Raw genomic sequence first — 24,320 nt, forward strand, 5'->3', positions numbered from 1 at the left:
TTGCCATCATCAGTTTGCGCCAATTCCCGAGAGAGCTGTGAGAGCATCAGCATCCCTAATACCTACGCCCAAAAACATTCACATTCACAGTTCCTCGCAAACGGTCTATTCTTTAAACCACCCCATCAGTGTACCTACCTAGGTAGGTTTTCGAATTAGTCGTTCGTTTCATCGATACATCCATTACCTTTCCCTTTCAATCTGCGCCAGTATTTACGCCAGTATTTATCAACGGCGCTCAATCTTTCTCAACGCCTCTCACTAGCGCCACCTCTCTCCTGCCTGCCCTTCACCCAACAGTCAGTCAACCTGCGTAACCCACCAAGCCTCCATATCATCAGCCGACAGAGGCACATACCGTAGCATCTCCATCAACTACAACGCTGCCAGAGTCATATCAGAGAACAAAGTCAACCGATCCGTCAGCGTGAATAAACCATCCATACTCACATACCAGCTGATCCAACACACACAAACTCCCCAAACATGAAATTGTGTATATAAGCACCAAACCATCTCACACCATCTCAGCCGCACATCAACACACGATATCTCAACCACCATCGCAAAACACCAGCCCTTAGCATCCCACAATATCAAACAAAATGCCTCCCCATCCCGAAACAACACCTCTCCCCTCCCCATTCCCAAATACCTCCCCCGCCATCCCCAAGCCCACAACCGCAAAATCCCAAGAATTCACCCTCCCCAAACTACGACTCGAGATCCGCGATCTCACCCACCCCGGCGCCAACCTCGTCTTTACCACCGTCAACGCCTCCCAAACCATCATCACCGCCGCCCGCAACGTCCTCCGCCTGCTGTACAACTCCCCCTCCGACCCGACCACCACGCCGCCGCCCACCCGCTCCGTCACCTTCATCCTACGTGACATGCCGGGCGTGGCCTACGCAACGGGCATAGAACTCGACGACGACCACAAGGAGATTCACTTCTCGCTCAACCACATCGTCAACACGGCCAAGGACCGTACCGGCCGGGAGATCACCGGCGTGGTCACCCACGAGCTGGTTCACTGTCTGCAGTGGAATGCGTTTGGCACATGTCCGGGCGGGTTGATTGAGGGTATTGCCGACTGGGTGAGGCTGAATTGCGATCTGGCGCCGCCGCATTGGAAGAAGGAGGTCGTTGAGAAGTGGGATGCGGGATATCAGCATACGGCTTACTTTTTGGACTATTTGGAGAAGAAGATTGGGGAGGGGTTTATCAGAAGGTTGAATGAGAAGTTGAGGATTGAGAGGTACGAGGAGAAGAGGTTTTGGTTGGAGTTGACGGGAAGGACTGTCAATGAGCTGTTCAAGGAATACGTCGCGAGCATCACGGGAGAGCAGTAGCTTTGGTTGGATCGAGTCATGCTGTTTGGCATTTACATATAGAATAGCTGTGTTATATAGTCGCATTGTATAGCAATAGAGCTTGTGTATTTACTCTTTTCCAATGTACTACTAGCAAATGGAAGAAACGAAAGAGCGCAAGACGCTCAAAGCCCTGCAAAAAGGGAAAATTATCCGTTCCCGTCTTCAGAAATTCCCAGAAACAAAAACGCCATGCGAGTCAAAGTCCTTGCCACCATTGCCGATAATATGTCCGCCAAACGCCAACATTTCAAAAGGACCAAAAGAAGTTATCCGTGAAGTGGTGTATTAGCACCAACGTGTGCATGTCCCTCAGTCTCGCTGACAACACTTCCCACCTCGGACCAACTCGCGGGCGTTAACATGCCCTCGCTCTCACTCATTACATCAAACGGTCTACCTGCGCGGGTATCATTGCCAACATCCTCACCGGATCCAATGATGGAGATCGAATCCGTCGGCGTCAACTGCCCATCACTCACAACCTCTGGCTCGGACACAGGCGCAACGGGCGTCTCTGGAAGCGGTGAGTAGAAATTCCGGCTAGAATCATGCGCCCACGCTTGGATGGAAGCATATGCATCTTGTCTATCTTCCTGGCCTGCAGACATGTATTCATTCTCGCCTAGCTGTCGCTCGAGAGTGGGCGGCGGCGGCGGCGATGAAAATTGATCTTGTGGCGCGCCAAAATTGGACGATGACAGCTCGATGAGGGCCGGAGAGCCGTCCAAGGTGCGGGACTGGACGTCGTCGTTCTCGCGGGTTGTTGCGCTGTATATATCTGACATGTGCTCCTCCTTCCTGGGAAGGGTAAAAGTCCGAGAAAGAGGATCAACTTCGTCGTTTGAAATGTAGTGTTCATCAGCAAACGGATTCGTATACAGCGACGATGAAGCTAACGGTGCAGCGGCCGGCACACGATGGCGAAGACCACTGCCCCCATCTCGAATATCGGCACCCGTGTTGAAGACGTATGCTCCTTGTTCGGCACTCTCATCCTGCCGAAGGAAGTCGTCGAAAGATGTACCGCGAGTGCCGGTACGGGGTCTAGAGGGCTCAGGAGCAGGCAAACCAGCTGGTTGATCCCTAGCCGATTCCTGTTCCTTCTTCTGCTCTAGCACGGAATTCCAATAAAGTAATTCTTCTCGCTGTCGTCGACGGGTTTCCTCGTCGGCATCAACTCCCGGTTCCGCACCTGCACCACGACTCGATTGCAAGAAACCTTCCGCATCCTCCGGCCTGTTGAACCGAGGAGGCCGGTTAGGCGGATTGATACCATCACCCAACGAGTGGAGAGCCACGGCGATGCGGCGTCGAATGTCATCTGCATATCGTCGCAGTTCTGGGTTCTCATACATGGCCATAGCTGCTGCGACAGCTACCGAGACGGCGACTACCGCGCCCGAAGCGAGCACAACATGGTTCACGACGGGCATCTTGAGCCTGAGTGTGTGTGCCTGAACCAGAAGCCTGAGTGTGATGTCAGGCAGTGAGCGGCGGGGTCAAAGACGTCAAAGAGGTGATTTGAGTTTGGGGTTTGAGAGACGCAATGCTCGAGGAACGCAACAAAGAACAAAAAGTATGCACCAGACCCTTCTGGCGAGTTCAAATCAGCTACACAGAGGCAGATGGTGTTTCTATATGGTCTTTTTGAAAAAGAACAAGATGCCACATGTGATGACAGTGTCTGCTTGCGTAGTCCTTGTCGAATGCCTCGCCACTGTGCCCCAAGGCAGTCGCCTGGTTTCCTGATTGGGAGGCCCAAGGTGAGGAGGCCGCGTACGTGAAGCACCGGCCAATCACGTCACATGACTGCTTTGTAGACGCCTTGTGCTTAGCTTTGAGGCTCTCAAAGTGTAAAATCTGCCACTAGAACCTTGAAAGCGTATTACTGTGCAATGCATCGCGAAGGTTCACTCTAAGCGAGATGCTCAGGTTAAGAACACCAGCTGGCTCTTGGTGTTATCCAGCACGCATGGCGCTCGGAGGGTCCTTTAGAGTCTGGTCTGGTGCACATGTGGGGGACTGCTGAGATTAGTCTGCAGCAAAGCACCATGAAGACTTATGCCAAAGCTGCGTGGCATAATCGGCCAGTGCACAATGGTTGACGACATGCACATACTTTGCCATAGCATACAGTACTGAGTATGATTATAATGTGCAGAAGCTTCCTTTCGTCATGGTGTCTTGTCGCGCACGCTCGTGTCTCGGGCGAAGAAAGCGACTTGAGCGACCACCGACAGCTTAGCTGTTGCCTGAAGTTCTGGATGTCTTTGCCTCAATTCCAGCCTTTGGATCCAGTTGGGGCTCCAGCTAGCCCCAGACCTGCCCGGATGCTCGGACCGGCAAAATTCACAGCTGGAGCTTTTTGTGCAGATGGCTTAGTGCAAGTCTTCACCCAGGTACTGCGCATGCATTCTTGAAGTCAACTGTACCCAGACTTGACGAAGGGGAGATGCTGCCATTGCGGCCAATTGCAACGTCCCCATCCTCGTCGTCTCGCACACCCACAGACCGCACATGGCCCACGCAGGAGCACAGGACAACGTTGAAGAAAATGAAAAGGAACAACAACATCTTGGCATTTAGGGCCTTGCAGTGAGGATCACCAGTGATGCAACGACAAGATTCATTCCTCAATCCTCCGAGACAAGATTACCACAGTGATGATATGATAGACAAGACTGCATACCAAATTGCCAATGGACTCGCCACACGTGCGCCTCTGCTACTTCCAGCCTCGTGTCTCTCAAGACCATGGTGGATTCATCAAGGATGACCGAATCAGATAACTTGACGTCGGACCTTGCAAATCATTACATTGCAACACATGTACGGAGGAGTACCTGAGGCTAGTCGCCGTACATATGTAATGTAATGTGATGCACATGCACTCACTCACTGCACATGGATTGGAACGAATTAGAGCCGTGGAGAGCGGTTACAAGGTGTCAAATTTCGATGCACCCTGGCACCCATGACCATGTCTGGTCCTATTCTCGATCGTAGTGCTAGCATCGCTAAACCATGAAAAAAAACCTACTCTCCAGCTCAAGTCAGCTTGAGAGAGACCGCCCGCACCTTGAGTTTGGATATCTACCGAGTCCGTAAAAGGAAAAATTGCAACAAAAATACAACACTGCTGAGACGATTGCCGTCGGAAACTTGAGCCGCATCATGAAAATATTGGGGGCGGCGACACCACCTGTGGTTGTGCCCGCTGATCCCGACTGGCCGCGATTCGTTGTGTTGATCAAAAACGCCACATGCAGTCTAACGCCATATGCTTTCCCTTCAGGAGCCGTAAATTTTTCTTTCCCGCCCACACCACCGCACGTCAAGTCTGGTCTGGTCCGCGTTTTATCGACGGCTTGGCTGGCTTTGACGCACCCCTTCCCGCTCAACATTGCTTAGTGGGAGGTGGTTGATGAGGCGCTGGAATCGACAGAGTCCGTAGAGTTGGTACGGGTCGTCTTGGTACGCTCACTGCAAATCTCATGTTAGTTCGTTGTTCAAAGGGGTTGCTGCTTTAGTCTCGCAAATGAAGCTCCAAGAAAAGGAAAAAGGTAGAGGTAAGGCATACTAAGCAGAGCGATCCTGCAAAGTGCAGGTCCAGCGGTTGTTGCCAGTCTTGATGTGAAACTTGATGCCCTTGTTGTCACCGAAGGCAGCAGGGGGAGCGGAAGCAGAAGATCCAGCCATTGTGAATGAGAAGAGCTCAAGAAGTTTAGTTGTAAAAAAAGAAAAAAGGACGCTTTAGTGTGTGGGAGGAATGCAAGGACGGAAAATAACGACGTTGATGCGAACACAAAGGCGAGAATGAGTCCAGGTGGAGGGGAGGTCAGGGCCTTTATACAGTTCTCTCATAAACATCAATACCCTCAGAAAGGCGACACAAGAAAGACAACAATCCAACCGGCAAAAAATCAGCGCCGACTGGTTGGGGGTGGGCTGGGGATTCTCGCCCACTTCTCCGGTCCAAGACACCGAACAGGAACATTCACTTGCCCCAAGCTAATAATACACGCGCATATGTCGCGGTATGAGATAAGGTGAGTTATTTTCTTGCTGTCATGGACAGGCGGACCTAACCTGTCCATGTACACCACGGAGACGAACTCGCCCTATGAAGACTAGGCTGGATGGGTGCCAATCTCCTGCCCCACGATCGTGTTGATAATTGGAAAAGATAGCTGCATGGGGTTGCTGGGTTTCTGGCGCCATCCTGAGGAAATCCCCATGTGTGGCTTTTTGGAGTTGCCACCACATTTCCAACGAGAATGCGCAAGCGAGATGTAACAGGGCAATCCGGGTGGTCTCGAAAAGACAGACACGCTGGCACGAGCGTTGTGCCCGTACTCTATTGTACCAAGAAGGGAAATTTTCTGAAGAAAAAACCTTATAGGCGTCGCGGAGCCAGAAGCCACCACACCCACCTTTTCCTTCCTCCCAGTCGGCGCCGAACTCCGTCTTCATGGGTCCAGCCCGGAAATTTGCCACACAATGAAACGGACTCTTTCAACAACGGTTACCGTTCACTCAAACAGCAGAGGTACGGCGACTCATTCGAAACCATAACTCCGACAATAGGCAGGTAAAATCAGCAGTGGAGTACGACCTGTGGATGCAGGCGACTTGTTTGTGGGAGGGACGAGGTTTTCCTTTGTGCAGGCGGAAACGACGGAGTCGTCATGACCACCCTAACCCTAGCCTCTGCTCTCGACTGACGGAGCTGGACGCATCCAGTCTGCTGGATGCTGAGGTTTCTTCTCAACAGGATCGTTGGGATTAGGCCACCGCATTCCTGCACGCCAAGTGCTCTTTGGCTTGCTGGCTGGGCAAGCCTCGAAACGAAATGTGGACAACCCTCCAAATGAAGGGTTTGGTGGGTTGAAAATCCAGACGGTGGTTTGATGGGCTCGGATTGTTGCTTGATAGGGCGGTGGGGACCCGAGTGATTCCCTTCCCGCAACGTCAGCGTCTTGTGGAATGCCAGCTTGTTGTTCTAGAAGGAATATCCATGGACATAATTGGCTCCTGGATTTCTGCTACATCTGCAAGGACAGGGGTGGCTGATGGTAGCAAAGTTCTGATACGGACTGTTTTGTTCCTGGTTTGGGGATGCAAGTGGGCGAGAAGACATGGATCAGCACTACCGTTGGCTGGCTCCAGCTGCGTCGGCCCAAAGGTAACGATAATCTCATCACCGTCATTGAGTCCGCGGAGCTATTTGGGCGCGAGGTCCGACAGGGTGTGACTCGGTGTCGACGATCCTCCTCCTCTTCGTGGGACATCTCTCCTGGTCATCTTCCTGCTGCTTTGAACAGCTTGAGTTGTGAAAGGGTCTTTCTGAAGTAAGAAAACGCTCAAATGCCGTTGGCTTTGGCTGTTCACAACAGTGAAGCGTCTGGTCGCTATTTTGCACCTATGTTCAAGCTGAGACAAGGTGCAGTGATGTCCTGTTCTTGCTCATTCTTTGGGAAGCCAATGCGCTACGTCATGTGAGCTGAGTCGCCATCCTCTGCTTGACCCGCCTATGCCGCGCATGCACATTCTCCATTGAAGTACCAGCATTGCACAGGACTGGTTGCACAGCAGGCCATTGGAACTCCATGCCTCTGTTCCTGGCCGGGATTGCTCACAGCCAGGGGAGTGTGATCAGTGAGAGGCTGGTCAATTGGTCCATGTCTCAAGACCTGCGCTTGATTGGGCTTCCTGCACCATATTTGGTGAGTTTTGTAGGCATCGTGTTGGGACTCGCAAGGCATGGTGTGACGAGTGAACAATGTACAAAACTATTGTCTGACACAGATCTCTCTCCTGTAAATGCCTCAAATCGTTGATTCTGCTGTGCACCTAGCTGGGTTCTTAGCCTTAGCGGCGGCTTTCATGGGTATAGTGACGGAGCTGTGCTGTCTGGGACAGGCCAACCAGTTGCCCATCTAAAAACGAGACTTTCTGACCCTGGTGATTTGGCTGGCTTATGTCGTTTTTGACAGCAAACCCGAATATTCTCATGCCCGAGCATTGGATTGCCGATACAAATCGGGCTCTTCTCTCGTGCTTGCAGCTGGCGCATTAGTTTTCCCCCTTCTCTCGGGACGCACTGCTTACTTTGGCTATTTCAGAAATGCCTTGACTTGACAGGCATATGCTGGCTGTCCACAGACTTGGCTGCACCAATCTGAGGGCTGTCTGGCCTGACGGCTGCAGTGGAGGTAGGTTTTGCAGTAGCGCGGCTCGATCGTCCAGGCGGAAAAGCTTAGCGGTTGATGAAGCCAAGCCTCAAAAGGACGGATGGGCTGCAACCCCAAAGCAGACGACGCTCTCTGAGATGCGCATAAGCATCTCCGCACAAGTGCTCCATAGATACTGGCATGTAAGGCGGTCGGCGACGACAAGTAATAGCCCTCTTGGCGAAGCTTGTGGCCAGGACGATCAGACGATCCAATATGTGCCACGTTGCCTTCCAAATCATGGGTAGGGGGTGTTTCTGTGCCGTGCTGCTAAATCTCTGCTCGAATTGAGTGCCCGCCTGGAGAGGAGTACATTATTGGCAACATCTTGGCATCTTGGCGATAATCTTACGAGTGTCGTCGAGACACAGCAACAAAATTAGGAAAAGGTGAGTTACAACGCGAGTTTCTCCTCAGCTACCTCGGTAGGTATCATGAATGCATGAGGAAGGAGACAACAGTGGCGGACCGTTCGAGGCCGTTCCTTCCCTTTACGTCCCTCACGAGGTAATTGCCCAGCTGGACCGTCCCCAGAGTGAATGCCACAAGGTGCCAGGTGCACCAACATCTACCCAGACATTACATTTGCTGTATTGTGCTGGAGTTGATTCCCTGGTTACTGATTGCAATGCTCTAGATGAGAGTCCCATATTGATTCACCTTCTGGTGTCGACTGGAGCAGCTATCGTCGAGCAAGCCGTGGGAAATTTAGTCCCAGGCGCAGCTGTTTGTGACACGCCTTACTTGGGCAACAAGCTTTACGAACTTTCCCCCGCAAGGAACCCGTCAAGTGCAGTTTGAGCCGGAATGACACCATTCCGACTCTGATGTGGCCGCTATTTGAAACTCATGTGCAAGCAAGGCTCGGTAAGGACTTCCTCAAGAAGCATCAGGCACCCTGTTGGTGAAAGGGTCAGACGAAATTAAGTCGGCTCGTTATTCAGCCTGGGCTTGACCAAGTACCCAAGTGAAGTACACATATGGTCTCTTCCGAGACCTACGGAGGCGGACGAGAGTCGTTGGCACAGACAGTGGAAGCTTTGTCTGACTGATATGGGCTCTGGTTCGACCTCTCTTTTCAGTCATTGCTTTTTCTCAGCACGTAAGTTCTCTTTGACGGCGGATGACGATGAAAATCAGACACCATGCCGGAACAGCCGGCAAACCATATATTCCGACGCAACCAGCTAGCCAAGATCGACAGCATCTCGGTCCTGAAGTGATGCTGATTTGTTCTTAGGCGATACTACCGTGTATGACGGTCCGCGCCGGTGAAGATCTCGATACACTATGACTTCAATGAAAAAACAGCGGTGAGATGTTGAATGTACGCGTTCTTCTGAAAGCAGTATTAGTATTTAGGAATATGTAACCAATCCTGATGAGAATGCGCCTGAAAGCATCAACGAGTGGGATACCCCCAAGGTTACTATTACAAGCTCCTTAGTCCAAAACCAAGACACATTTCGATAGGACCTACCTTTGAGTAGTTGATGACTGGCATAGACTAAGCGTTGGAATCGAGCGGCATTAAAGACCTGACCATCTTCTCCGATTGATCTAGGATTTGCTTCAGTTCAATGGGCTTGGATCTACATTACAAATAATAACAGAGTTAGTGTTAATCCACAGTTCATGTGATGGCTTCGAATAAGAATCCCCTTCGCCTTGGAATATCCACGGTGAACCAAATCGGCGGCTTTGTAGGATATTTTGTGACGGCTATTTGCCAAAGTATCTGATGACATTGCAGGGAGTATGTGCGGTCAATCACAGGCACAACCGGCGGGTAGTGCACTTCCATTGACAAAACAAGCCATTTTGTGTATTTCTGTTCGCTGCGCCCTCGTAATAGACATGTAGAAGATACACAAATACTTCCTCTAGTAAATCAACAAGCTGTTACCTATTTTTCTCTGCCTTTTTGTAGTTTCGGATGCGTTCCGGTGGATCGTCCACAACGGTGTTTAGGTTCCCTCCGCACACCGCACCGCACGTGGGGTTGAGATCCGCAACTCGGATAGCAACCGGTACCATCCGTCCCCGGACTTCGATCAATCAACCGCTTCCCATTACCAATTCCTGCCAAAATACCAGTGGTGTTTCGAAAAGCTTGTTTCAATTCGCCATGTATGAGCGCCAGAGAGTCTGGAGAGCCTGCCAGGCATGCCGCAAGAAGAAGATCAAGTGTGATGGTGAGCAGCCATGCAGGAGCTGCAACAAGAGTCGGGCGGATTGCGCCTACACCGAACCGTTCAGCAACATGCGCATGGCTGATCCTCAGTAAGGACGGACTCGGCCTCATATGACATATAGTGACTATGAGATCCATAATAACGCGCGTCACAGATATGTTATGAGACTAGAAAGCCGACTTCTGTCGATGGAAAAGAAGCTCCGAGAGCAGAATGACAATCTTGCAGCTGGGTCTGCTGCTGACGTAGCGCCTGCAACCACGGCATCTACAACTAACGAAAACGGCCAAAGAGAGCATGTCAATGATTTACACCAAAGGCCCGTCAATGGTCATGCGATTCCACCAAATAGAGATCACGAAGGATCTGTGCATACACATCGTAATGAGGCGACTATTCCAAGTCCCACAGCTTCCCAACAAACACCAGTAATGCCTCTCGAGGTACTGGATCCAATGCTTTATGATTGCACTGGCGATTTTGTCCCCGAGGAATCACCTAACCCCGAAAGCAAGCTGGAAGATATCAGGAGCCTGCCACAGAGTTTGATCGAGGCGCTGGTCAGCCAATTTTATCGCAACACATATTCAATATTCCCCATTATTCGGGAGCCAGAATTCAGACAGCAATTAGATCAATGGACCTCATCTGGGGAAGATGATAATGGCTTCGTGCCTGTACTATATGCTCTTCTGGCTGTTTCTGCCATCGTTCTGCCGGCCGATCACGCTGTCTTCAATATACCAGAGGTACAGGGATACAAGTCGCTCGATTTGGGAGATTTAATATCCTCACACGCGAATTCAAAATTGTCTCTTAAGACCCACAAGTCTGGGAAACTTGCTCGTGCCAACTCAGTAGTTGCACATGGGCTGTTGAGTCTCTACTTGGCAGAAGTCGGCCAGGTCACAGAAGCATGGGTAACGGCTGGCCACGCCATACGACTTTATCAAGGACTAGACTTGTACGACAGCGCTTCATCTAGTATGGGGCCAGTGGAGGTTCAAAACGGACACAGCGCCGTGTGGTGGTGCTTATACATACTCGACCGATCTCTCTCGACCGTGCTTCTCAAACCACTGGCAATTGACGATGCAGAGTGTGATGTGAATTCTAGCGATGACGGAGAGAGCCATATATCTGTTTCGGAGGACGAGATAGACCCCTGGTTTTCCATCATAACGGACTTTTATATCACCATGGGCAAAATTTACAAGTCAGTTCGTTCAATACGACGACTCCAGCACTCGGACAAGTGCAGCACCAATGAAATCTTACATTCGCGTCTCAAGAAGCATGATCTGGAGCTTGAGCAGTATTATGAAAAGCAAGTTCTCCCCAACATGAGACATACGTCCAACGACTCCCAGCGAATGGGCCTGCAAACCATTGCTGTATGTTCCTACTTCATTGGTGTGGTCTTGCTATATCGCCAATTCATCGAGACGTTCCACATCGAGGATCCTCAAGTCTACCTTCGCTGCGCAGAGGCTGCATCCAACTGCATCAAACTGACACCAAAGGTCTTGGACACAATTCCTGCAAGCCATTTCATAATCCAGCAGAGCCGCTCAATATACGTGAGCGCCAAAGTCTTGCTGCATTGCACGCGGCTGGCGCGAAATGAAAATTTTACCAAAAAAGCCTGGGATGACGTACAGATGGGATTGGATTTGCTGCGAAAGATTAAGATCCAATGGCCAGAAATAAAGAAATACCAGAGGCTCACGGAAGAGGATATGCGCCGTACTCGTATCGAGCTGGACAGACATGAGTCCTTTTCCAAGACGTTTGATCTATTCGGATCTATTTCCGGCGATGGGAACTACACTCGATTACCTGGCTCTAGCCCAGCCATGAGTAATGAAATGGCCGATTCGAACACAGACCGGTGTCATAAACGGAGTCGGCCAGGTGTCGAACTAGATGATGCTCACGATACGCAGTCTCCGCCAAAGCGACAAAAGTCATTACGGCCGTGTAGTTACCTCAGTCCCGACTTTCCAAGTCTGTTCCAAACAGGTGGAAGCGAGATGGCAGATGACGATTTCACAATGTCGTTTATGCTTGACCTAGCAGCACTTACACCAACAACAGCATTTGCGTCCGCCAACCTATGCGGCAGGGAGGGCAACTAAGTTCAAATTAGGAGCAAAATTGGCAAATTGCCAAAAAGACAGCAAGTATTTTGGGCATGGCTTTGTTTCCATTACTACACGCGTTCAATAAGGTGGTGCAACTTCACCACACTCTCTGCACCTACGACTCTCCTCGTTGCTCATCCAGTCATCAATCACAACCTTAAGCTGCGACTCAATATCCGCACAGTAAAACTTTTCGTGCCGAATAATGACGGGCTCTTCTCCATGCGCTGCCTTGTTGGGGCAATACCATCGCATCTGATCGATGCTCTCCTTTGGTCTATTTCTTTCCATGACAAGTCCAATAGTGTCTTTGTATCGAATGGGCGAATGAGGCGTATTTCCTGTTTTAATATATGAATTAACGCGTCTGAATTTGTGCTCTGGTACGGTGTAGCGAAACGTACCTGGAAGAAGGAACATTTCGCCTTCGCGGATATGAATATCTCGAAATTGGTTTCCATTCTCAACGATTTTTAATAGCATGTCGCCTTTGATTTGGTAGAACCATTCCTGTCATTTACGTTAGCGGTTAGTGAGTGAATGGAAGATGGTTAATCACCTCTGTTTCGTTGACTATGTAACTTTGTTAGCGAGAAATATATGTGGAATTTGGACCTGGTGTGCCCACGTACTGTGATAGTCACTTCTGGTGTTGGGTCCTCCAACAGCCATCAAGATAAAGTCTTTGCCTGAATATAAGCATTGGTTGTTGACTGGCGGTTTCAAGTTGGCAGCGTTGGTAGATAGCCAAGATGACAGGACAAGTGGCCCTGGAAGTGATGGAAGGGGTGCATTATCCGCCGTGGCCATTTTGCGGTTTAAGATTTGATTGCTTTTGGTTGGGTGCAGTGTTTATTGAGCGTCAAGACTATGAAATAACTTCATCGAGTCTCAACACGTCAAGTTCAAATATTATATCCCCTGCACCCCCTCGTGATCTAATATTCATGTTGGCATCCTCACGGTGAGCGGACCGCGTTCCGATGACGTGCATTCGGATACATCCGTATACAAAGCATTTCATGAACGACCCAAATTCATCAAATATATCTTTCAACTTAAACACAGAAGCATCATTTAAAAACTACTAGATATTTTACTTCAGGATATCATCAACAATGAGCTTAACCACCTCCCGTTCTCCCTCCGGTGGAATACACAACATGCGCTTCAACGCCCAAATGACCACCAGGCCCAAAACATGCGACTGCATGTCCGCAAATCCATACAAACCATCAGTCTCACACGTTGAAAGACCAGAATCTTCCCAAAAAGCATTCAAGATCGATATGCACACACACATCATGCCGCCCTCACTACCAAACATGTCACAATTCGACGACCCAGCAAACACCAACGAATGGATCAACCTACGGCCTCATCAACCATCATCCGAACCAGGCAAACAGCCCAAAAAGGTAGACATGTACGTTGGCGATAAATTCTTTCGCACCGTGGAAGCAAACTGCTTCGATCCGGAGACGCGAATCAAAGAAATGGATGCGAGTGGTGTATCCGTGCAGGTCCTCAGCACGATTCCCGTCCTGTTCTCTTACGATAAACCCAGTAAGCCGGCTGCACTGCTTGCACGGCTACTAAACGATCACATCGCCTCTCTGTGTCGAGTGTATCCCAATCGATTCGTGGGACTTGCCACGGTGCCGTTGCAAGATGTCCCTGCTTCGGTTGAAGAGCTGAATCGTGCGAAGGGCCTGGGCCTGCGTGGCGTAGAGATCGGCACTGAGATTAACGGACGAGAATTGGATAGTCTGGAGATGGAGCCATTTTGGGAGGCGTGCGAGGAGTTGGACATGCCTGTGTTTGTGCATCCGCTGGGATATGAACTCGCCAAGGAGAATAAGAGGTGGGAGAAGTATTGGTCTGCCTGGCTAGTTGGGATGTATGTTGCCCTGCAAGTCCACAATCGCTGTTTCATAGACCATGATGTTAACATGCTATAAAGGCCAAGTGAAACAGCTCTCGCTCTGCATGCGATAATCTCATCAGCCGTATTAGTTCGCCACCCGAAACTGCGGTTGTGCTTCGCCCATGCTGGCGGCGCGTATCTCCCTCTCCTGGGTCGTATTCAACACGGCTATGACTGCCGACCAGATTTAGTAGCTCACAAGTCGGAGGGTGTATCGCCCACAGAGCAGATCGCGTTTCCTCAGCGTAATATCTGGATAGATAGTCTGGTGCATGATCCGGATCTGCTGGAGTACATGTGTAAGAAGATCGGGCCGGAGCGCATCGTCATGGGCAGCGATTATCCGTTTCCGTTGGGAGAGGTGCCTTTTCCGGGGAAGATGATAGATACGGATGAGAAAGTCAAAGAGTTTTTGTCGGAGGAGAAGAGGGAAGGGATGTTGTGGGGGAATGCGGTTGAGTTTTTGGGCTTGTATGACTTGGTGAGGGAGTGGGAGATGGAACGGGAACGGGTGTAATTGGAAATGTAGTTGGTGATTTGGAGCAATACACGGGTTTAATGTCATCACACTTGTTAATTTACCATAAGGGCTACGAAGTATATCAAATATTTTTGTTCAATTGCACTGCCTAGTCGCACAAAAAACATCACATGCATGCTGCTGTTTCATCGAGTCCGTCCCGTCCGTCCGTATCCGACAGTGTGATTGAAATCGGATGCATCCGACTCCAGATGCAGCCACAAGCTCATGCCATCAACCTCACTCTCCTCATAAAATCAGAAACAAATCCTCAGTCAGTCGTTTCCGCTACAAAGAATTACTATTATCTCATCCTCCAATCTCCAAAATGGACACAATCGCAGCACTCTGGAACGCCAACACCCCAGAAGCGGCAGACGCCTTGCTTCAAAGAACCAACACCCAACCCCTCCGCATACAAAATTTTGTGGACAATGAGTTTCAACAGCTCTCTCCATCCGCCACTTGCATGGACTCGTATAACCCTCGAACCGGCAAGCCCCTTATTCAAGTCCCGTGTAGCTCTCACGCGGATGTGCACGAAGCCGTGGATGCAGCAGCCAGGGCATTCCCTTCCTGGTCTCAAACCCCGAGACGCGAAAGAAGCCGGCTGTTGCAGAAAGTTGCGGATCTTATTGAGGAGAATAAGCTTATGCTTGCGCTGTGGGAGAGCATAGATCAAGGGAAGACGATAAGTCGCGCCATAGCTGAGATTGAGAGAGCGGCATCAAACTTTAGGTCTGAATTTTCCCCTATAGCACCATGTGTAAGATGACTAGGCTAACGATGTAGTAGTTATTTTGCCCAGTTCATTCTCTCTGAAGAAGGGACAGTTCGATACGTAGATGGCGAGTCACCAATTATGGCATATGAGCACCGATCGCCGGTTGGTGTTTTCGGACTCATCACACCGTGGAACATGCCGCTGTATCTTTTGACTTGGAAAATTGCGCCTTGCCTAGCATTTGGATGTGTTGCAGTTGCGAAACCAAGTGAAGTGACCAGCGTGACGGCATTCCGTAAGCCATGTAATATCTCTAGACTACATCCCACTCTAACTTGTGCCAGTACTATGCGAAATATTCCGCCAAGCCAAACTACCCCCCGGAGTCATCAACATGGTATTCGGCAAAGGCGCATCAGCAGGCTCAGCCCTCGTCAACTCCCCAAAAGTCCGCGGCATCTCATTCACAGGCGGTCTAAGCACCGGAATACGCATCCGTCAAGACACAGCCGCTGACATCGGCAAACACATCTCCCTGGAACTCGGCGGCAAAAACCCCAACCTGATTTTCGAAGACGTCGACATGAGCAAGGCAGTTCCTCTCGCTGCAAGAGCCGCCTTCGAAAACAGCGGCCAGATCTGCCTGTGTGGATCGAGAATCTACATCCATCGCTCTCGGTATGAAGAGTTCATCACCGCATTTGTGGACTACGTGAAGCAGAGTTATAGATGCGGTGAGACGCTGGGGCCGGTCGTCTCCAAGGAACATTATTCCAAGATACGGGCGTATTTGGCTTTGGCACAAAGAGACTCTGCTACGTTTCACCTAGGCTCTGTTCCTGAAAAAGACCCCCAGGGAGGTTATTGGATATCACCTGTGATATTGACGGGACTTTCGCAAGAGAGCCAGGTTATTCAAGAGGAGATTTTCGGTCCGGTGGTGACGGTGTCTATGTTTGACACGGAAGAGGAAGCTATTGCTCTGGCTAACGACAATGCAAATGGCCTGGCGGCGGTGGTCATGACGAATGATGTGTCGAGGATGAGACGCGTTGGAGAGCGAATTGATGCGGGATTAGTTTGGGCTAATTGCTGGCTGGTGAGAGAGTTGGGCACGTCGTTTGGCGGCATGAAGGCGAGTGGCGTGGGAAGAGAGGGTGGTTTGCAGAGTAGGGACGTTTTTACGAATTTGAGGACGGTGCATGTACCATCACGTTGGTAGGCAGTTGCAAATTTATTACCAGACCAAAACGCTTACTTGATCTACTAATCGCTGCTCTTTGCTGAACTTTGTGATATTCTACATGTAAGTGTCGGATGCATCCGAGTGGGGAAAGTCGATGTTGAACATATATTTGTGTACATCCGCTCTTCGCCTTACCGAATGTCACTCAGACTTCACATCACAACCACAAATTCCAAAAAAATTGCAAACATCTCCAAAAGACAACATGTCCGACTCACCAAACGGAACCCCCTACTTTCGCTCCTCCAACCACGCCCAAGGCCTGGCAAACTATCCCCACGCTCGCATTGTCCCTTCCGGCAACGCGCACACCATCTACGTTTCTGGAACGTCCTCCCGCTGCGGCGATGGAACTTTTGTCGGCGCAACTCCCACCAAAGATGAATCCGGAAACACGACGCTAGACCTGGATATCCGGCTTCAATCCGAGGCTGTTCTGTCAAACATTAGCGAAGTCATCAAAGGCGCCACCGACGGCAAGGCAAACATGCGGAACGTCGTGGAGGCGACTGTGTTTCTCGTCAACGTGGAAAGGGACTACAAGGGCATGAATGAGGAGTGGAATAAGGTGTGGCCAGATCGCGCGTTGGCGCCGGCGAGGACGACGGTGGAAGTGAGGGCTTTGCCGAGGCCAGAGATATTGGTGGAGATCAAATGTGTAGCTCACTTGCCGTGAGTTAGTAAGATAAACTAATAAAGCAATGCATTTTCCATCTGTATTCTATAAAGTAGATTTGAGAGTTTATTTATACCTTTACAAGAAGCTTTCCCATTGTCTTTTGCGAAGCAAGATCATCCTGAGCCTCGCCCAGACTCTCCAAAGCGTACGTCCCTCCCAGTTCTATCTTGACAGCCCCCGAGCCAACCAGTTCCAACAACTCTCGAGACCGCTCTTCAAACTCCTCTCTTTCAGTAATGTAATTCGCCAGCGTTGGCCTCACCAGCTTCACATTCTTCTTACTCAACGCCAGTATCCCAAAATTAGCCACGACACCACTGCTGTTCCCGTACGACACCAACGTGCCCTTTCGTCTCGTACACGCCAAATCAGCCTCAAACGTAGCTGCTCCCACACCACTAAGCACCGCATGACATCCCTTACCATCAGTCAGCCGGCTGATTTCCTTTTCAACATCAACATCCTTGTAGAGAATGACATGATCACAACCATGCCTCTTCGCTACTTCAGCCTTTTGCGGCGTAGATACCGTTCCAATGACCGTGGCGCCGAGATACTTGCACATTTGTACCAAGAGACCGCCTGTTCCGCCCGCAGCAGCTTGTACCAGAATCGTCTGTCCAGCTTCCACTTTATGCGCGTCTTGTACCATTGTCCATGCCGTGAGCCCTTGCAGCATGATCGCCGCCCCGGATTGCGTTGACACAGACGCTGGAAGCTTCATGACTCCGGATGCTGGAGCGGAAACGTATTCCGCCATGGTTCCCTGCGTGAATACAGCGATGCGGTCTCCAACATTGAGACTAAGGGTTGATGGGACTGCGGATCCGATGCTGACGATTGTTCCGGATCCTTCGCGGCCGGCTGTGAAGGGGAGTGGCATGGCGTATACGCCCGTTCGTTGGTATATGTCGATGAAGTTGACGCCTGCGTATTCGACTTTGACTAACACGTCGAGGGCGCCGATGGATGGTAGTGCTAGGTTATCGACATGTTGGAGGATTGAGGAATCGCCAACTTGGTGGATTTGGACACCTCTCATGGAGGATGGGAGAGACATGGTGCAGTGGTGATGATGGTGAATTGGGCTAAGAAGCACTATTGATGACAGACAATTTGTGATGTTTGTCCAAAATATTTTAGAACAGCTTCATTGTTCAATTGCGATAAACTTCCCAACACGGCATAGGCCCACTGCGGCTCCGGACCGGCATCCGTGTGGAGGAGAGCCCGGGAGAGGCTACCGGACAGCGCCGTGATTGGCTGGACGCTTCCGTCTTTATTTGGAAGCTTTGTTTTAATCTACACGAAAGAGTCTATGCTGATGTGATAACTGTCAGTCAGTGCTAGGGGTCGAATGGCAATTGTTGCATAGATATAGAGAGAATTAGTCATACAGCAATGTCGTGCAGTTCTGTGATTGAACTTTCCAGTAGGATAAAGTACGACCGACAGTTTAACATTATGTGTAAATACGTCAGCGGCTCTACGGAAGACTTGCCAGGAACCAGATATTATTCTCAAACTACCGACAATTGACAAGGCATCAACTAATTCCATTGGCAACTCCTCCTTGATCAAACTCAGATTTCCTTGCTAATAAAGGCTAACTGCGTAAATTTTCGGGTAAATTTTCCCCAGTGTCGATCCTCCGCTTCCACAATTAATGCGGCTTCCATTCTGAGTTTAACTCAGTCTATCGGCCCTTTTTGCTCCTCTCGAAACACCAAGCACCACGCGTCACAACTCCAAAGTGACGCATGAAGACGATCCCCTTCATTGCAACTCTATTGTAAAACATATTTGCGTATAAACTTCTACCATGGATCAATTATTCGCGGTCGGAGTGTCGATCACTGCTAAGTCTGATAGCATGTTTACCCGAAGTAAACTGCCAAGTTCCTGTTTAATTGTAACATCTACGTATTCATGAAATATATAATGTCTCGAATTCTCTCGCAACTTTAGTCTCATCTCGTAGATCACAACTCTGTTTCAAATAGTCGCTAGCCTTGAAACTCTACAAGTTTAGTGGTTCAACATGCTTGCTTCAATAGTCGCAGCGCTATGCGCCGTTCCCTTGCTCGCCTTGGGACAGGACACCAAGCCCGTGTATGCCCATTTTATGGTCCGTACATGCCCTACACCCTCCTGTAACAACCCCAGCAGAGCTAACCACGTAAATAGGTTGGCATTGTGGAAAACTACACCACAGAAGACTGGAAGACGGACATGACGCAAGCCAAGGACATTGGCATCGATGGCTTCGCACTCAACTGCGCGCCACCCCGTGTCGACAGCTACACCCCCAAGCAGCTTGCCAATGCGTACGAAGCAGCGGCAGCAGTTGGTTTCAGCGTCTTCATCTCCTTTGACTTTGCGTACTGGTCCACGGGCGATACTGCTGAAATCACCAGCATCGTGGGCAACTACAGCGATCACCCCGGCCAGGCCAAGTACAATGGCGGAGCGCTCGTGAGCACCTTTGTAGGCGACAGCATGGATTGGAATGCCGTCAAGAATGGGCTGGGCGGTAAGAAAATTACAGTTATTCCCATGGTGCAGGATCCGAATTCCCTGTCGCACATTACGAATGGCATTGACGGTGCGTTCTCTTGGTACGCCTGGCCGACGGATGGGGGGAACAGTGTTATCAAGGGGCCCATGACAACATTTTGGGATGACAAGTTCCTTCAGAATCTCGGAGATAAGCCGTACATGGCGCGTAAGTGTACCTGCTGTGTCGTTGCGAAATGTCCCTCTGACTGACTTTGTTAGCCGTCTCGCCTTGGTTCTTCACCCACTTCAACACCAAGAACTGGGTGTTTATCTGTGAGGAGCAGCCCAGTCTTCGATGGCAGCAGATGCTTGAAATGAAGCCGGCGCTCGTTGAAATCATTACCTGGAACGGTAGGCTCTTCAGCTCTCCATCAACGTGGAACAAGCTAACTCCCTGGCAGATTTTGGCGAAAGCCACTACATCTCGTATGTTTAACACACCTGGCATAATAATTACAAGGAGACCTAACAATTATCCAGCGACGATGAGCCTCACCACAGCGACGACGGCTCCTCCCAATGGGCAAACGGATTCCCCCACGGCGGCTGGCGCAAACTCATGAAGCCCTACATCGCCGCCTACAAGACCGGCGCATCAGAGCCCAAAGTCGACGCAGACGAGCTCGTCTACTGGTACCGCCCAACACCAAAGGACACTGCCTGCAGCGCCGACAACGTCGGCGACTCCAGAGGAAAGGAGCTGCTGGAGGACTTGGTCTTTGTGAGCACCCTGTTGACCGCGCCGGGTGAACTTACCGTGAAGAGCGGCTCTCAGCAGGCGGTTACGGTACAGGCACCGGCTGGCATCCACACGTTCAACTTTACCATGGGTGTTGGGTCGCAGGACTTTTCGGTTTCAAGAGGCGGAAGTAAGGTTATTGGGGGGACTAGTCCCAAGGATATTAGCAGTTCGTGCACTACTTTCAACTACAATGCGTATGTTGGGTCTTTTTAAGACGAGTGCAGATGGGATTTGGTGGAATGTATATAAGTAAGGGGGAGTGAAAACTAAGCTGGTGCTCTTATTGGAGCGAATAGCCTGGTATTACGTACAAGTGCAGCAAGATACTCGGGGTAACGCAGGACAGCCACAATTAGCACCTATACGCAGAATCCTACCCAATCTACATGTTATACCTTCACGCCATCTAGCTGGAAAGAACATAGCTCCGTCCCCCATGTTTCGAGAAGCGATGGCGCTACAGGCCGGATATTAGGCTGAATAAAGGTCTATTCCCGACCTGTTCAATGTTTATTAAGAAACAAGCTTGTTTTGCACTCTATATCGGCTATTGAGCACGTTGTCGGGTATTATAGGCTTGACAGTCATATGCCGAGGAGTAAGTGCTGTGGTGAAGGTCCGAATAGATGCTGGGAGGCCCTGCATCGCAACGATGTTGATATTTTCCACGACTCAATTTTTGGTGAATACGAGTTCTATCTTGTCATGGAGAGTTTGTTACGTTGCATTTGGAGTTGCCATGTTACAGTTTTGCTTGGCCTGGGGAGGTGGGAGTTGCTGAGGTCGAGCAGTACCAAATGCCCAAGGTGATGGCGTTTCAAACGCTGGTGTGTCCAGTGCCTGAGTACCACTTGATCGAAAAGATGATGTCCATTGCATTCAACGAACAACAGTCCGGAGCATGGGATGACGGCATATGACTGTCGTTGGGCCTTGATATCTTGCAATCCCTCGCCTTCTTTTTCTCGTTGCCTACTATTTCCCCATGTCGGGCGCAGGTAAATGCAAACACGGAGTTCAAAATTTTGATTGAGGCAGTGTTGCACCTCGCCCAATGTCTCACATCTCCAAATCCGCTTGGGTGCGGTGGAGAGGAGTGCAGAGGATATAACAAGGCAAGCAATATTGCAGCATGCCAAACTGATCTAAGAGCTGCTCAGCCTGGCAACTACTGATGTTATTCGCTGACGAGACCAGCAGGCCGCCAAGTGAGGCTGTCGACATACATTATGCATTGCACTGCCCACCAGACCAAGGACATCTGAGCACCATACCCTGCCTACAGCTGATCACAGCTCTGTGCTTAGCCGGCAAGGGATCAGAGCATGTTGGCGCACCATTCAATGTTGGCGGGGGGCGACGTCACTGTACTGCACGTAGGCCCTTTATGCCCAGAGCTTCCAGATACTACTTCTCAGCTCAAATAAGCTGTAGTCCCAAATTCTCGAGCATTTCATCCTTACCATTCTTGTTATACTGGAGCAGCTGAAAGGTTCTACTAACTATCATGTGTTCCAATCAGCAAAATCTGGTCGAATGCTCCAGCACAACCGGCCTGCTAAACAGATTGTGTAGTAGCTGCAGGTCATGTTTTCCATCCCAGTCTCCTTGGCCATGGGTGATGGAGTTCTTTCTGACGGAAGACATAGACGGAGTAACCCTGCGATACACTTCCATCATAGATATTCATGGTTCTATGCTGAGAGGATGTCATCTGTGTTCCTTAATGTTAGCGGCATTGGAAGGAGGAACAATCATCGAAATGCCGTACGAGCCCTGGATAAATAACACTCAATATCAGATACAGATGCTCCCGGATGTCGGAGGCTTTGTTATGCAACTTAGGAACATGGAAATCGGCACAGTCACGGATTTGCATTTCAAACCCGTGTATCCGTGCCCAAGCCCTGGACCAAGTCTTAGATGGACGTTGCGCTCGGACGAAATGGGAACACCCACTCGAATAGACGCGATACAAACAGTCTTTCACACCAACTTTTGCGCTATGAGAATCCAGCAGGTCCATAAATGGCTCCAGGTTTGTGCTAATGAGCACTCTGGTTGCAATAAATTAAGAAAGCGATGACTTGCGTAGGAACTTCGACTATGCGCCTGATCGACATCGGCATGGATTCAGATTCAAATATCCACGTCATTGAGGTTGACAGCAAAACAAATACCTTGGAATACATAACCTTAAGCTATCGATGGAACACAGAAACAGGGAGAACAAGCCTTAGGAAAGAGAACAAACAGGAGTTTTACACGTCAATCCCTACAAATCGTTGGCCGCAGATATATCGCGATGCTGTAGTAGTAGCACGTCAACTTGGCGTTCGCTATCTGTGGATAGACTCACTTTGCATTGTGCAATACGACGACAACGACTGGGCAGACCAAGTGATGTTAATGGACAGCATATACAGCAATGGGCTGCTGAATCTTGCGGGTATCCAAGCGGACAAATTGCCAGGACTTGCCGCAGATAGAAATCCGTTGACAGTCGCGCCATGTCTCTTGACAAATGATATAGAGTCGGACGCTGTCAAGAACTGGCTTTGTTTCAGTCCTGACAATATACGACGCGTTGACAGCGCTCCTCTGTACAACAGAGGTTGGACTTTTCAGGAGCGCTTATTATCAAAGCGGACCGTTCATTTTGGGGACCAACTCTTTTGGGAATGCGCCTGTTTGCGAGCGTCTGAGACGTTTCCGCTGGGAACAGATAACCCAGATCATCCCGAGGTCCTTGACGACGCGATTATTCGACTCAAGGTAGAGCTGCAAAATTCGACGGAGTGCAGTGTACCAGGTGAAGACATGCGACGCTCAGAACTCCCATACCTCGGCCATCCAGGCCTTCACAGGCTGTGGTGCACCATTGTGCGATGCTATTCTCGGACGCAACTATCGAAGGCCGGCGACAAGCTTGCGGCACTTAGGGGTGTCGTTGATCGAGTTATCCTTCGATTTGGTCTCTCCAGGGAAGACTACACAGCTGGCCTATGGAAACCATGCCTTCTGCACCAACTGCTCTGGGCTCGAGATGGGCCTGACTATTCCGCTGCTCATGAGCAACTTGCAACTTGCCTTGCAACCTACTTTCCTTCGTGGTCTTGGGCCAGCTGCCCTCTTGAAACAAGCTTCATTCAGCTGGAGAGCGCCTTGGTGCGATCGTTCGTCAAACTGGCTGACATTCGACATGCTGAAGACAATGTAAATTCCCCAGGTCTAGCGCAAATAGTCCTCAGTGGTCGGCTTATCGCATGTCCAAACATCACACGTCGGTTAGCTTTAAACGAGAGGTCACTGATTTTCGAGGCAACGGCCAGTGTCGGCACTGGTAAATCGAGTGCCAAGTTCAACCTGAAGGTAGAACTAGACGGGCCATTTTCGCATTCGTGTGATCAAGTGGATATCCTGCCAGTGATGCAACCAATTGGTGGTAATATCTTGGGTCTTGTACTAAGTCTTCAGGGAAGTAGTATGGGAAAGGCATCATATCGTCGTCTTGGAGTGTTTGTGTGTGATGCAACACCTTTGAAAGACCTGCTTTGGCTTTCATGCGCGATAACTAGGGAAGGCCTAACATCACAGCTAGAGGCTTGTCTCGACACATTGACGCCATTTTGTATCCTGTAGACTGCGGCACAGCACTGTGCAGTTTATGTATACATCTAGTTAGCCACGTCTGTTTTATGTTTATACAGGCGAGTGGCGCTGTGCGTGGGCTCAGCGACGGACAGACTTGGTTCTTGTAACTGAGCGAGACGGAGACTTTACCGGGTAAACACATTGCTCGCCTGGAGCATTGCATGCCATGTACTGCGGTTTGGGAGGAGAAACACCTAACTGGTTGGGTCAGCCCTGTGCAAAAAGCTTCACTCGAGAGGCGACGTATGTGACCACTCCGACAATAGACTGGTCTTTCCAGCCACCGAGCTCAAGCAAATACTTTACCCACACACCATA

General features: G+C 50.1%; 11 protein-coding genes across 11 annotated transcripts; 7 read left to right on the forward strand and 4 right to left on the reverse strand.

Moving 5' to 3' along the window:
• Window positions 1-605: 605 nt before the first annotated feature.
• Window positions 606-1,355, forward strand: VFPPC_13761 (hypothetical protein; the record flags this gene model as incomplete). The annotated part of the gene is made up of 1 exon (XM_018291533.1): window positions 606-1,355. The coding sequence occupies one exon, from the start codon at window positions 606-608 to the stop codon at window positions 1,353-1,355; it is 750 nt and encodes a 249-aa protein (XP_018145803.1).
• A 290-nt stretch (window positions 1,356-1,645) lies between these two features.
• On the reverse strand, window positions 1,646-2,812 carry VFPPC_13762 (hypothetical protein; the record flags this gene model as incomplete). The annotated part of the gene is made up of 1 exon (XM_018291534.1): window positions 1,646-2,812. The coding sequence occupies one exon, from the start codon at window positions 2,810-2,812 to the stop codon at window positions 1,646-1,648; it is 1,167 nt and encodes a 388-aa protein (XP_018145804.1).
• A 1,620-nt stretch (window positions 2,813-4,432) lies between these two features.
• VFPPC_17653 (hypothetical protein) lies at window positions 4,433-4,783 on the reverse strand (the record flags this gene model as incomplete). The annotated part of the gene is made up of 1 exon (XM_022429345.1): window positions 4,433-4,783. One exon carries the CDS (start codon window positions 4,781-4,783, stop codon window positions 4,433-4,435), a length of 351 nt encoding a protein of 116 aa, XP_022285617.1.
• Window positions 4,784-9,740: 4,957 nt separating this feature from the next.
• On the forward strand, window positions 9,741-11,945 carry VFPPC_05106 (fungal specific transcription factor domain-containing protein; the record flags this gene model as incomplete). The annotated part of the gene is made up of 2 exons (XM_018284350.1): window positions 9,741-9,895; window positions 9,962-11,945. The coding sequence occupies 2 exons, from the start codon at window positions 9,741-9,743 to the stop codon at window positions 11,943-11,945; spliced, it is 2,139 nt and encodes a 712-aa protein (XP_018145806.1).
• Window positions 11,946-12,029: 84 nt separating this feature from the next.
• VFPPC_15902 (3-hydroxyanthranilate 3,4-dioxygenase) lies at window positions 12,030-12,761 on the reverse strand (the record flags this gene model as incomplete). The annotated part of the gene is made up of 4 exons (XM_018293655.1): window positions 12,030-12,292; window positions 12,356-12,461; window positions 12,511-12,524; window positions 12,584-12,761. 4 exons carry the CDS (start codon window positions 12,759-12,761, stop codon window positions 12,030-12,032), a joined length of 561 nt encoding a protein of 186 aa, XP_018145807.1.
• A 494-nt stretch (window positions 12,762-13,255) lies between these two features.
• VFPPC_05107 (amidohydrolase 2) lies at window positions 13,256-14,395 on the forward strand (the record flags this gene model as incomplete). Its single annotated transcript, XM_018284351.1, has 2 exons — window positions 13,256-13,851; window positions 13,915-14,395. 2 exons carry the CDS (start codon window positions 13,256-13,258, stop codon window positions 14,393-14,395), a joined length of 1,077 nt encoding a protein of 358 aa, XP_018145808.1.
• A 331-nt stretch (window positions 14,396-14,726) lies between these two features.
• VFPPC_05108 (aldehyde dehydrogenase (AldH12)) lies at window positions 14,727-16,344 on the forward strand (the record flags this gene model as incomplete). The annotated part of the gene is made up of 3 exons (XM_018284352.1): window positions 14,727-15,136; window positions 15,194-15,417; window positions 15,467-16,344. 3 exons carry the CDS (start codon window positions 14,727-14,729, stop codon window positions 16,342-16,344), a joined length of 1,512 nt encoding a protein of 503 aa, XP_018145809.1.
• Window positions 16,345-16,573: 229 nt separating this feature from the next.
• On the forward strand, window positions 16,574-17,044 carry VFPPC_05109 (endoribonuclease L-PSP/chorismate mutase-like protein; the record flags this gene model as incomplete). The annotated part of the gene is made up of 1 exon (XM_018284353.2): window positions 16,574-17,044. The coding sequence occupies one exon, from the start codon at window positions 16,574-16,576 to the stop codon at window positions 17,042-17,044; it is 471 nt and encodes a 156-aa protein (XP_018145810.2).
• A 70-nt stretch (window positions 17,045-17,114) lies between these two features.
• VFPPC_05110 (alcohol dehydrogenase) lies at window positions 17,115-18,107 on the reverse strand (the record flags this gene model as incomplete). The annotated part of the gene is made up of 1 exon (XM_018284354.1): window positions 17,115-18,107. The coding sequence occupies one exon, from the start codon at window positions 18,105-18,107 to the stop codon at window positions 17,115-17,117; it is 993 nt and encodes a 330-aa protein (XP_018145811.1).
• A 981-nt stretch (window positions 18,108-19,088) lies between these two features.
• On the forward strand, window positions 19,089-20,561 carry VFPPC_05111 (glycoside hydrolase family 95; the record flags this gene model as incomplete). The annotated part of the gene is made up of 5 exons (XM_018284355.1): window positions 19,089-19,175; window positions 19,235-19,772; window positions 19,826-19,957; window positions 20,008-20,032; window positions 20,087-20,561. 5 exons carry the CDS (start codon window positions 19,089-19,091, stop codon window positions 20,559-20,561), a joined length of 1,257 nt encoding a protein of 418 aa, XP_018145812.1.
• A 1,294-nt stretch (window positions 20,562-21,855) lies between these two features.
• VFPPC_15903 (heterokaryon incompatibility protein (HET) domain-containing protein) lies at window positions 21,856-23,990 on the forward strand (the record flags this gene model as incomplete). Its single annotated transcript, XM_018293656.1, has 2 exons — window positions 21,856-22,317; window positions 22,425-23,990. 2 exons carry the CDS (start codon window positions 21,856-21,858, stop codon window positions 23,988-23,990), a joined length of 2,028 nt encoding a protein of 675 aa, XP_018145813.1.
• Window positions 23,991-24,320: the final 330 nt, after the last annotated feature.

The sequence above is a fragment of the Pochonia chlamydosporia genome, chromosome 3, assembly GCF_001653235.2.
Source record: "Pochonia chlamydosporia 170 chromosome 3, whole genome shotgun sequence".
NCBI lineage: Eukaryota > Fungi > Ascomycota > Sordariomycetes > Hypocreales > Clavicipitaceae > Pochonia > Pochonia chlamydosporia.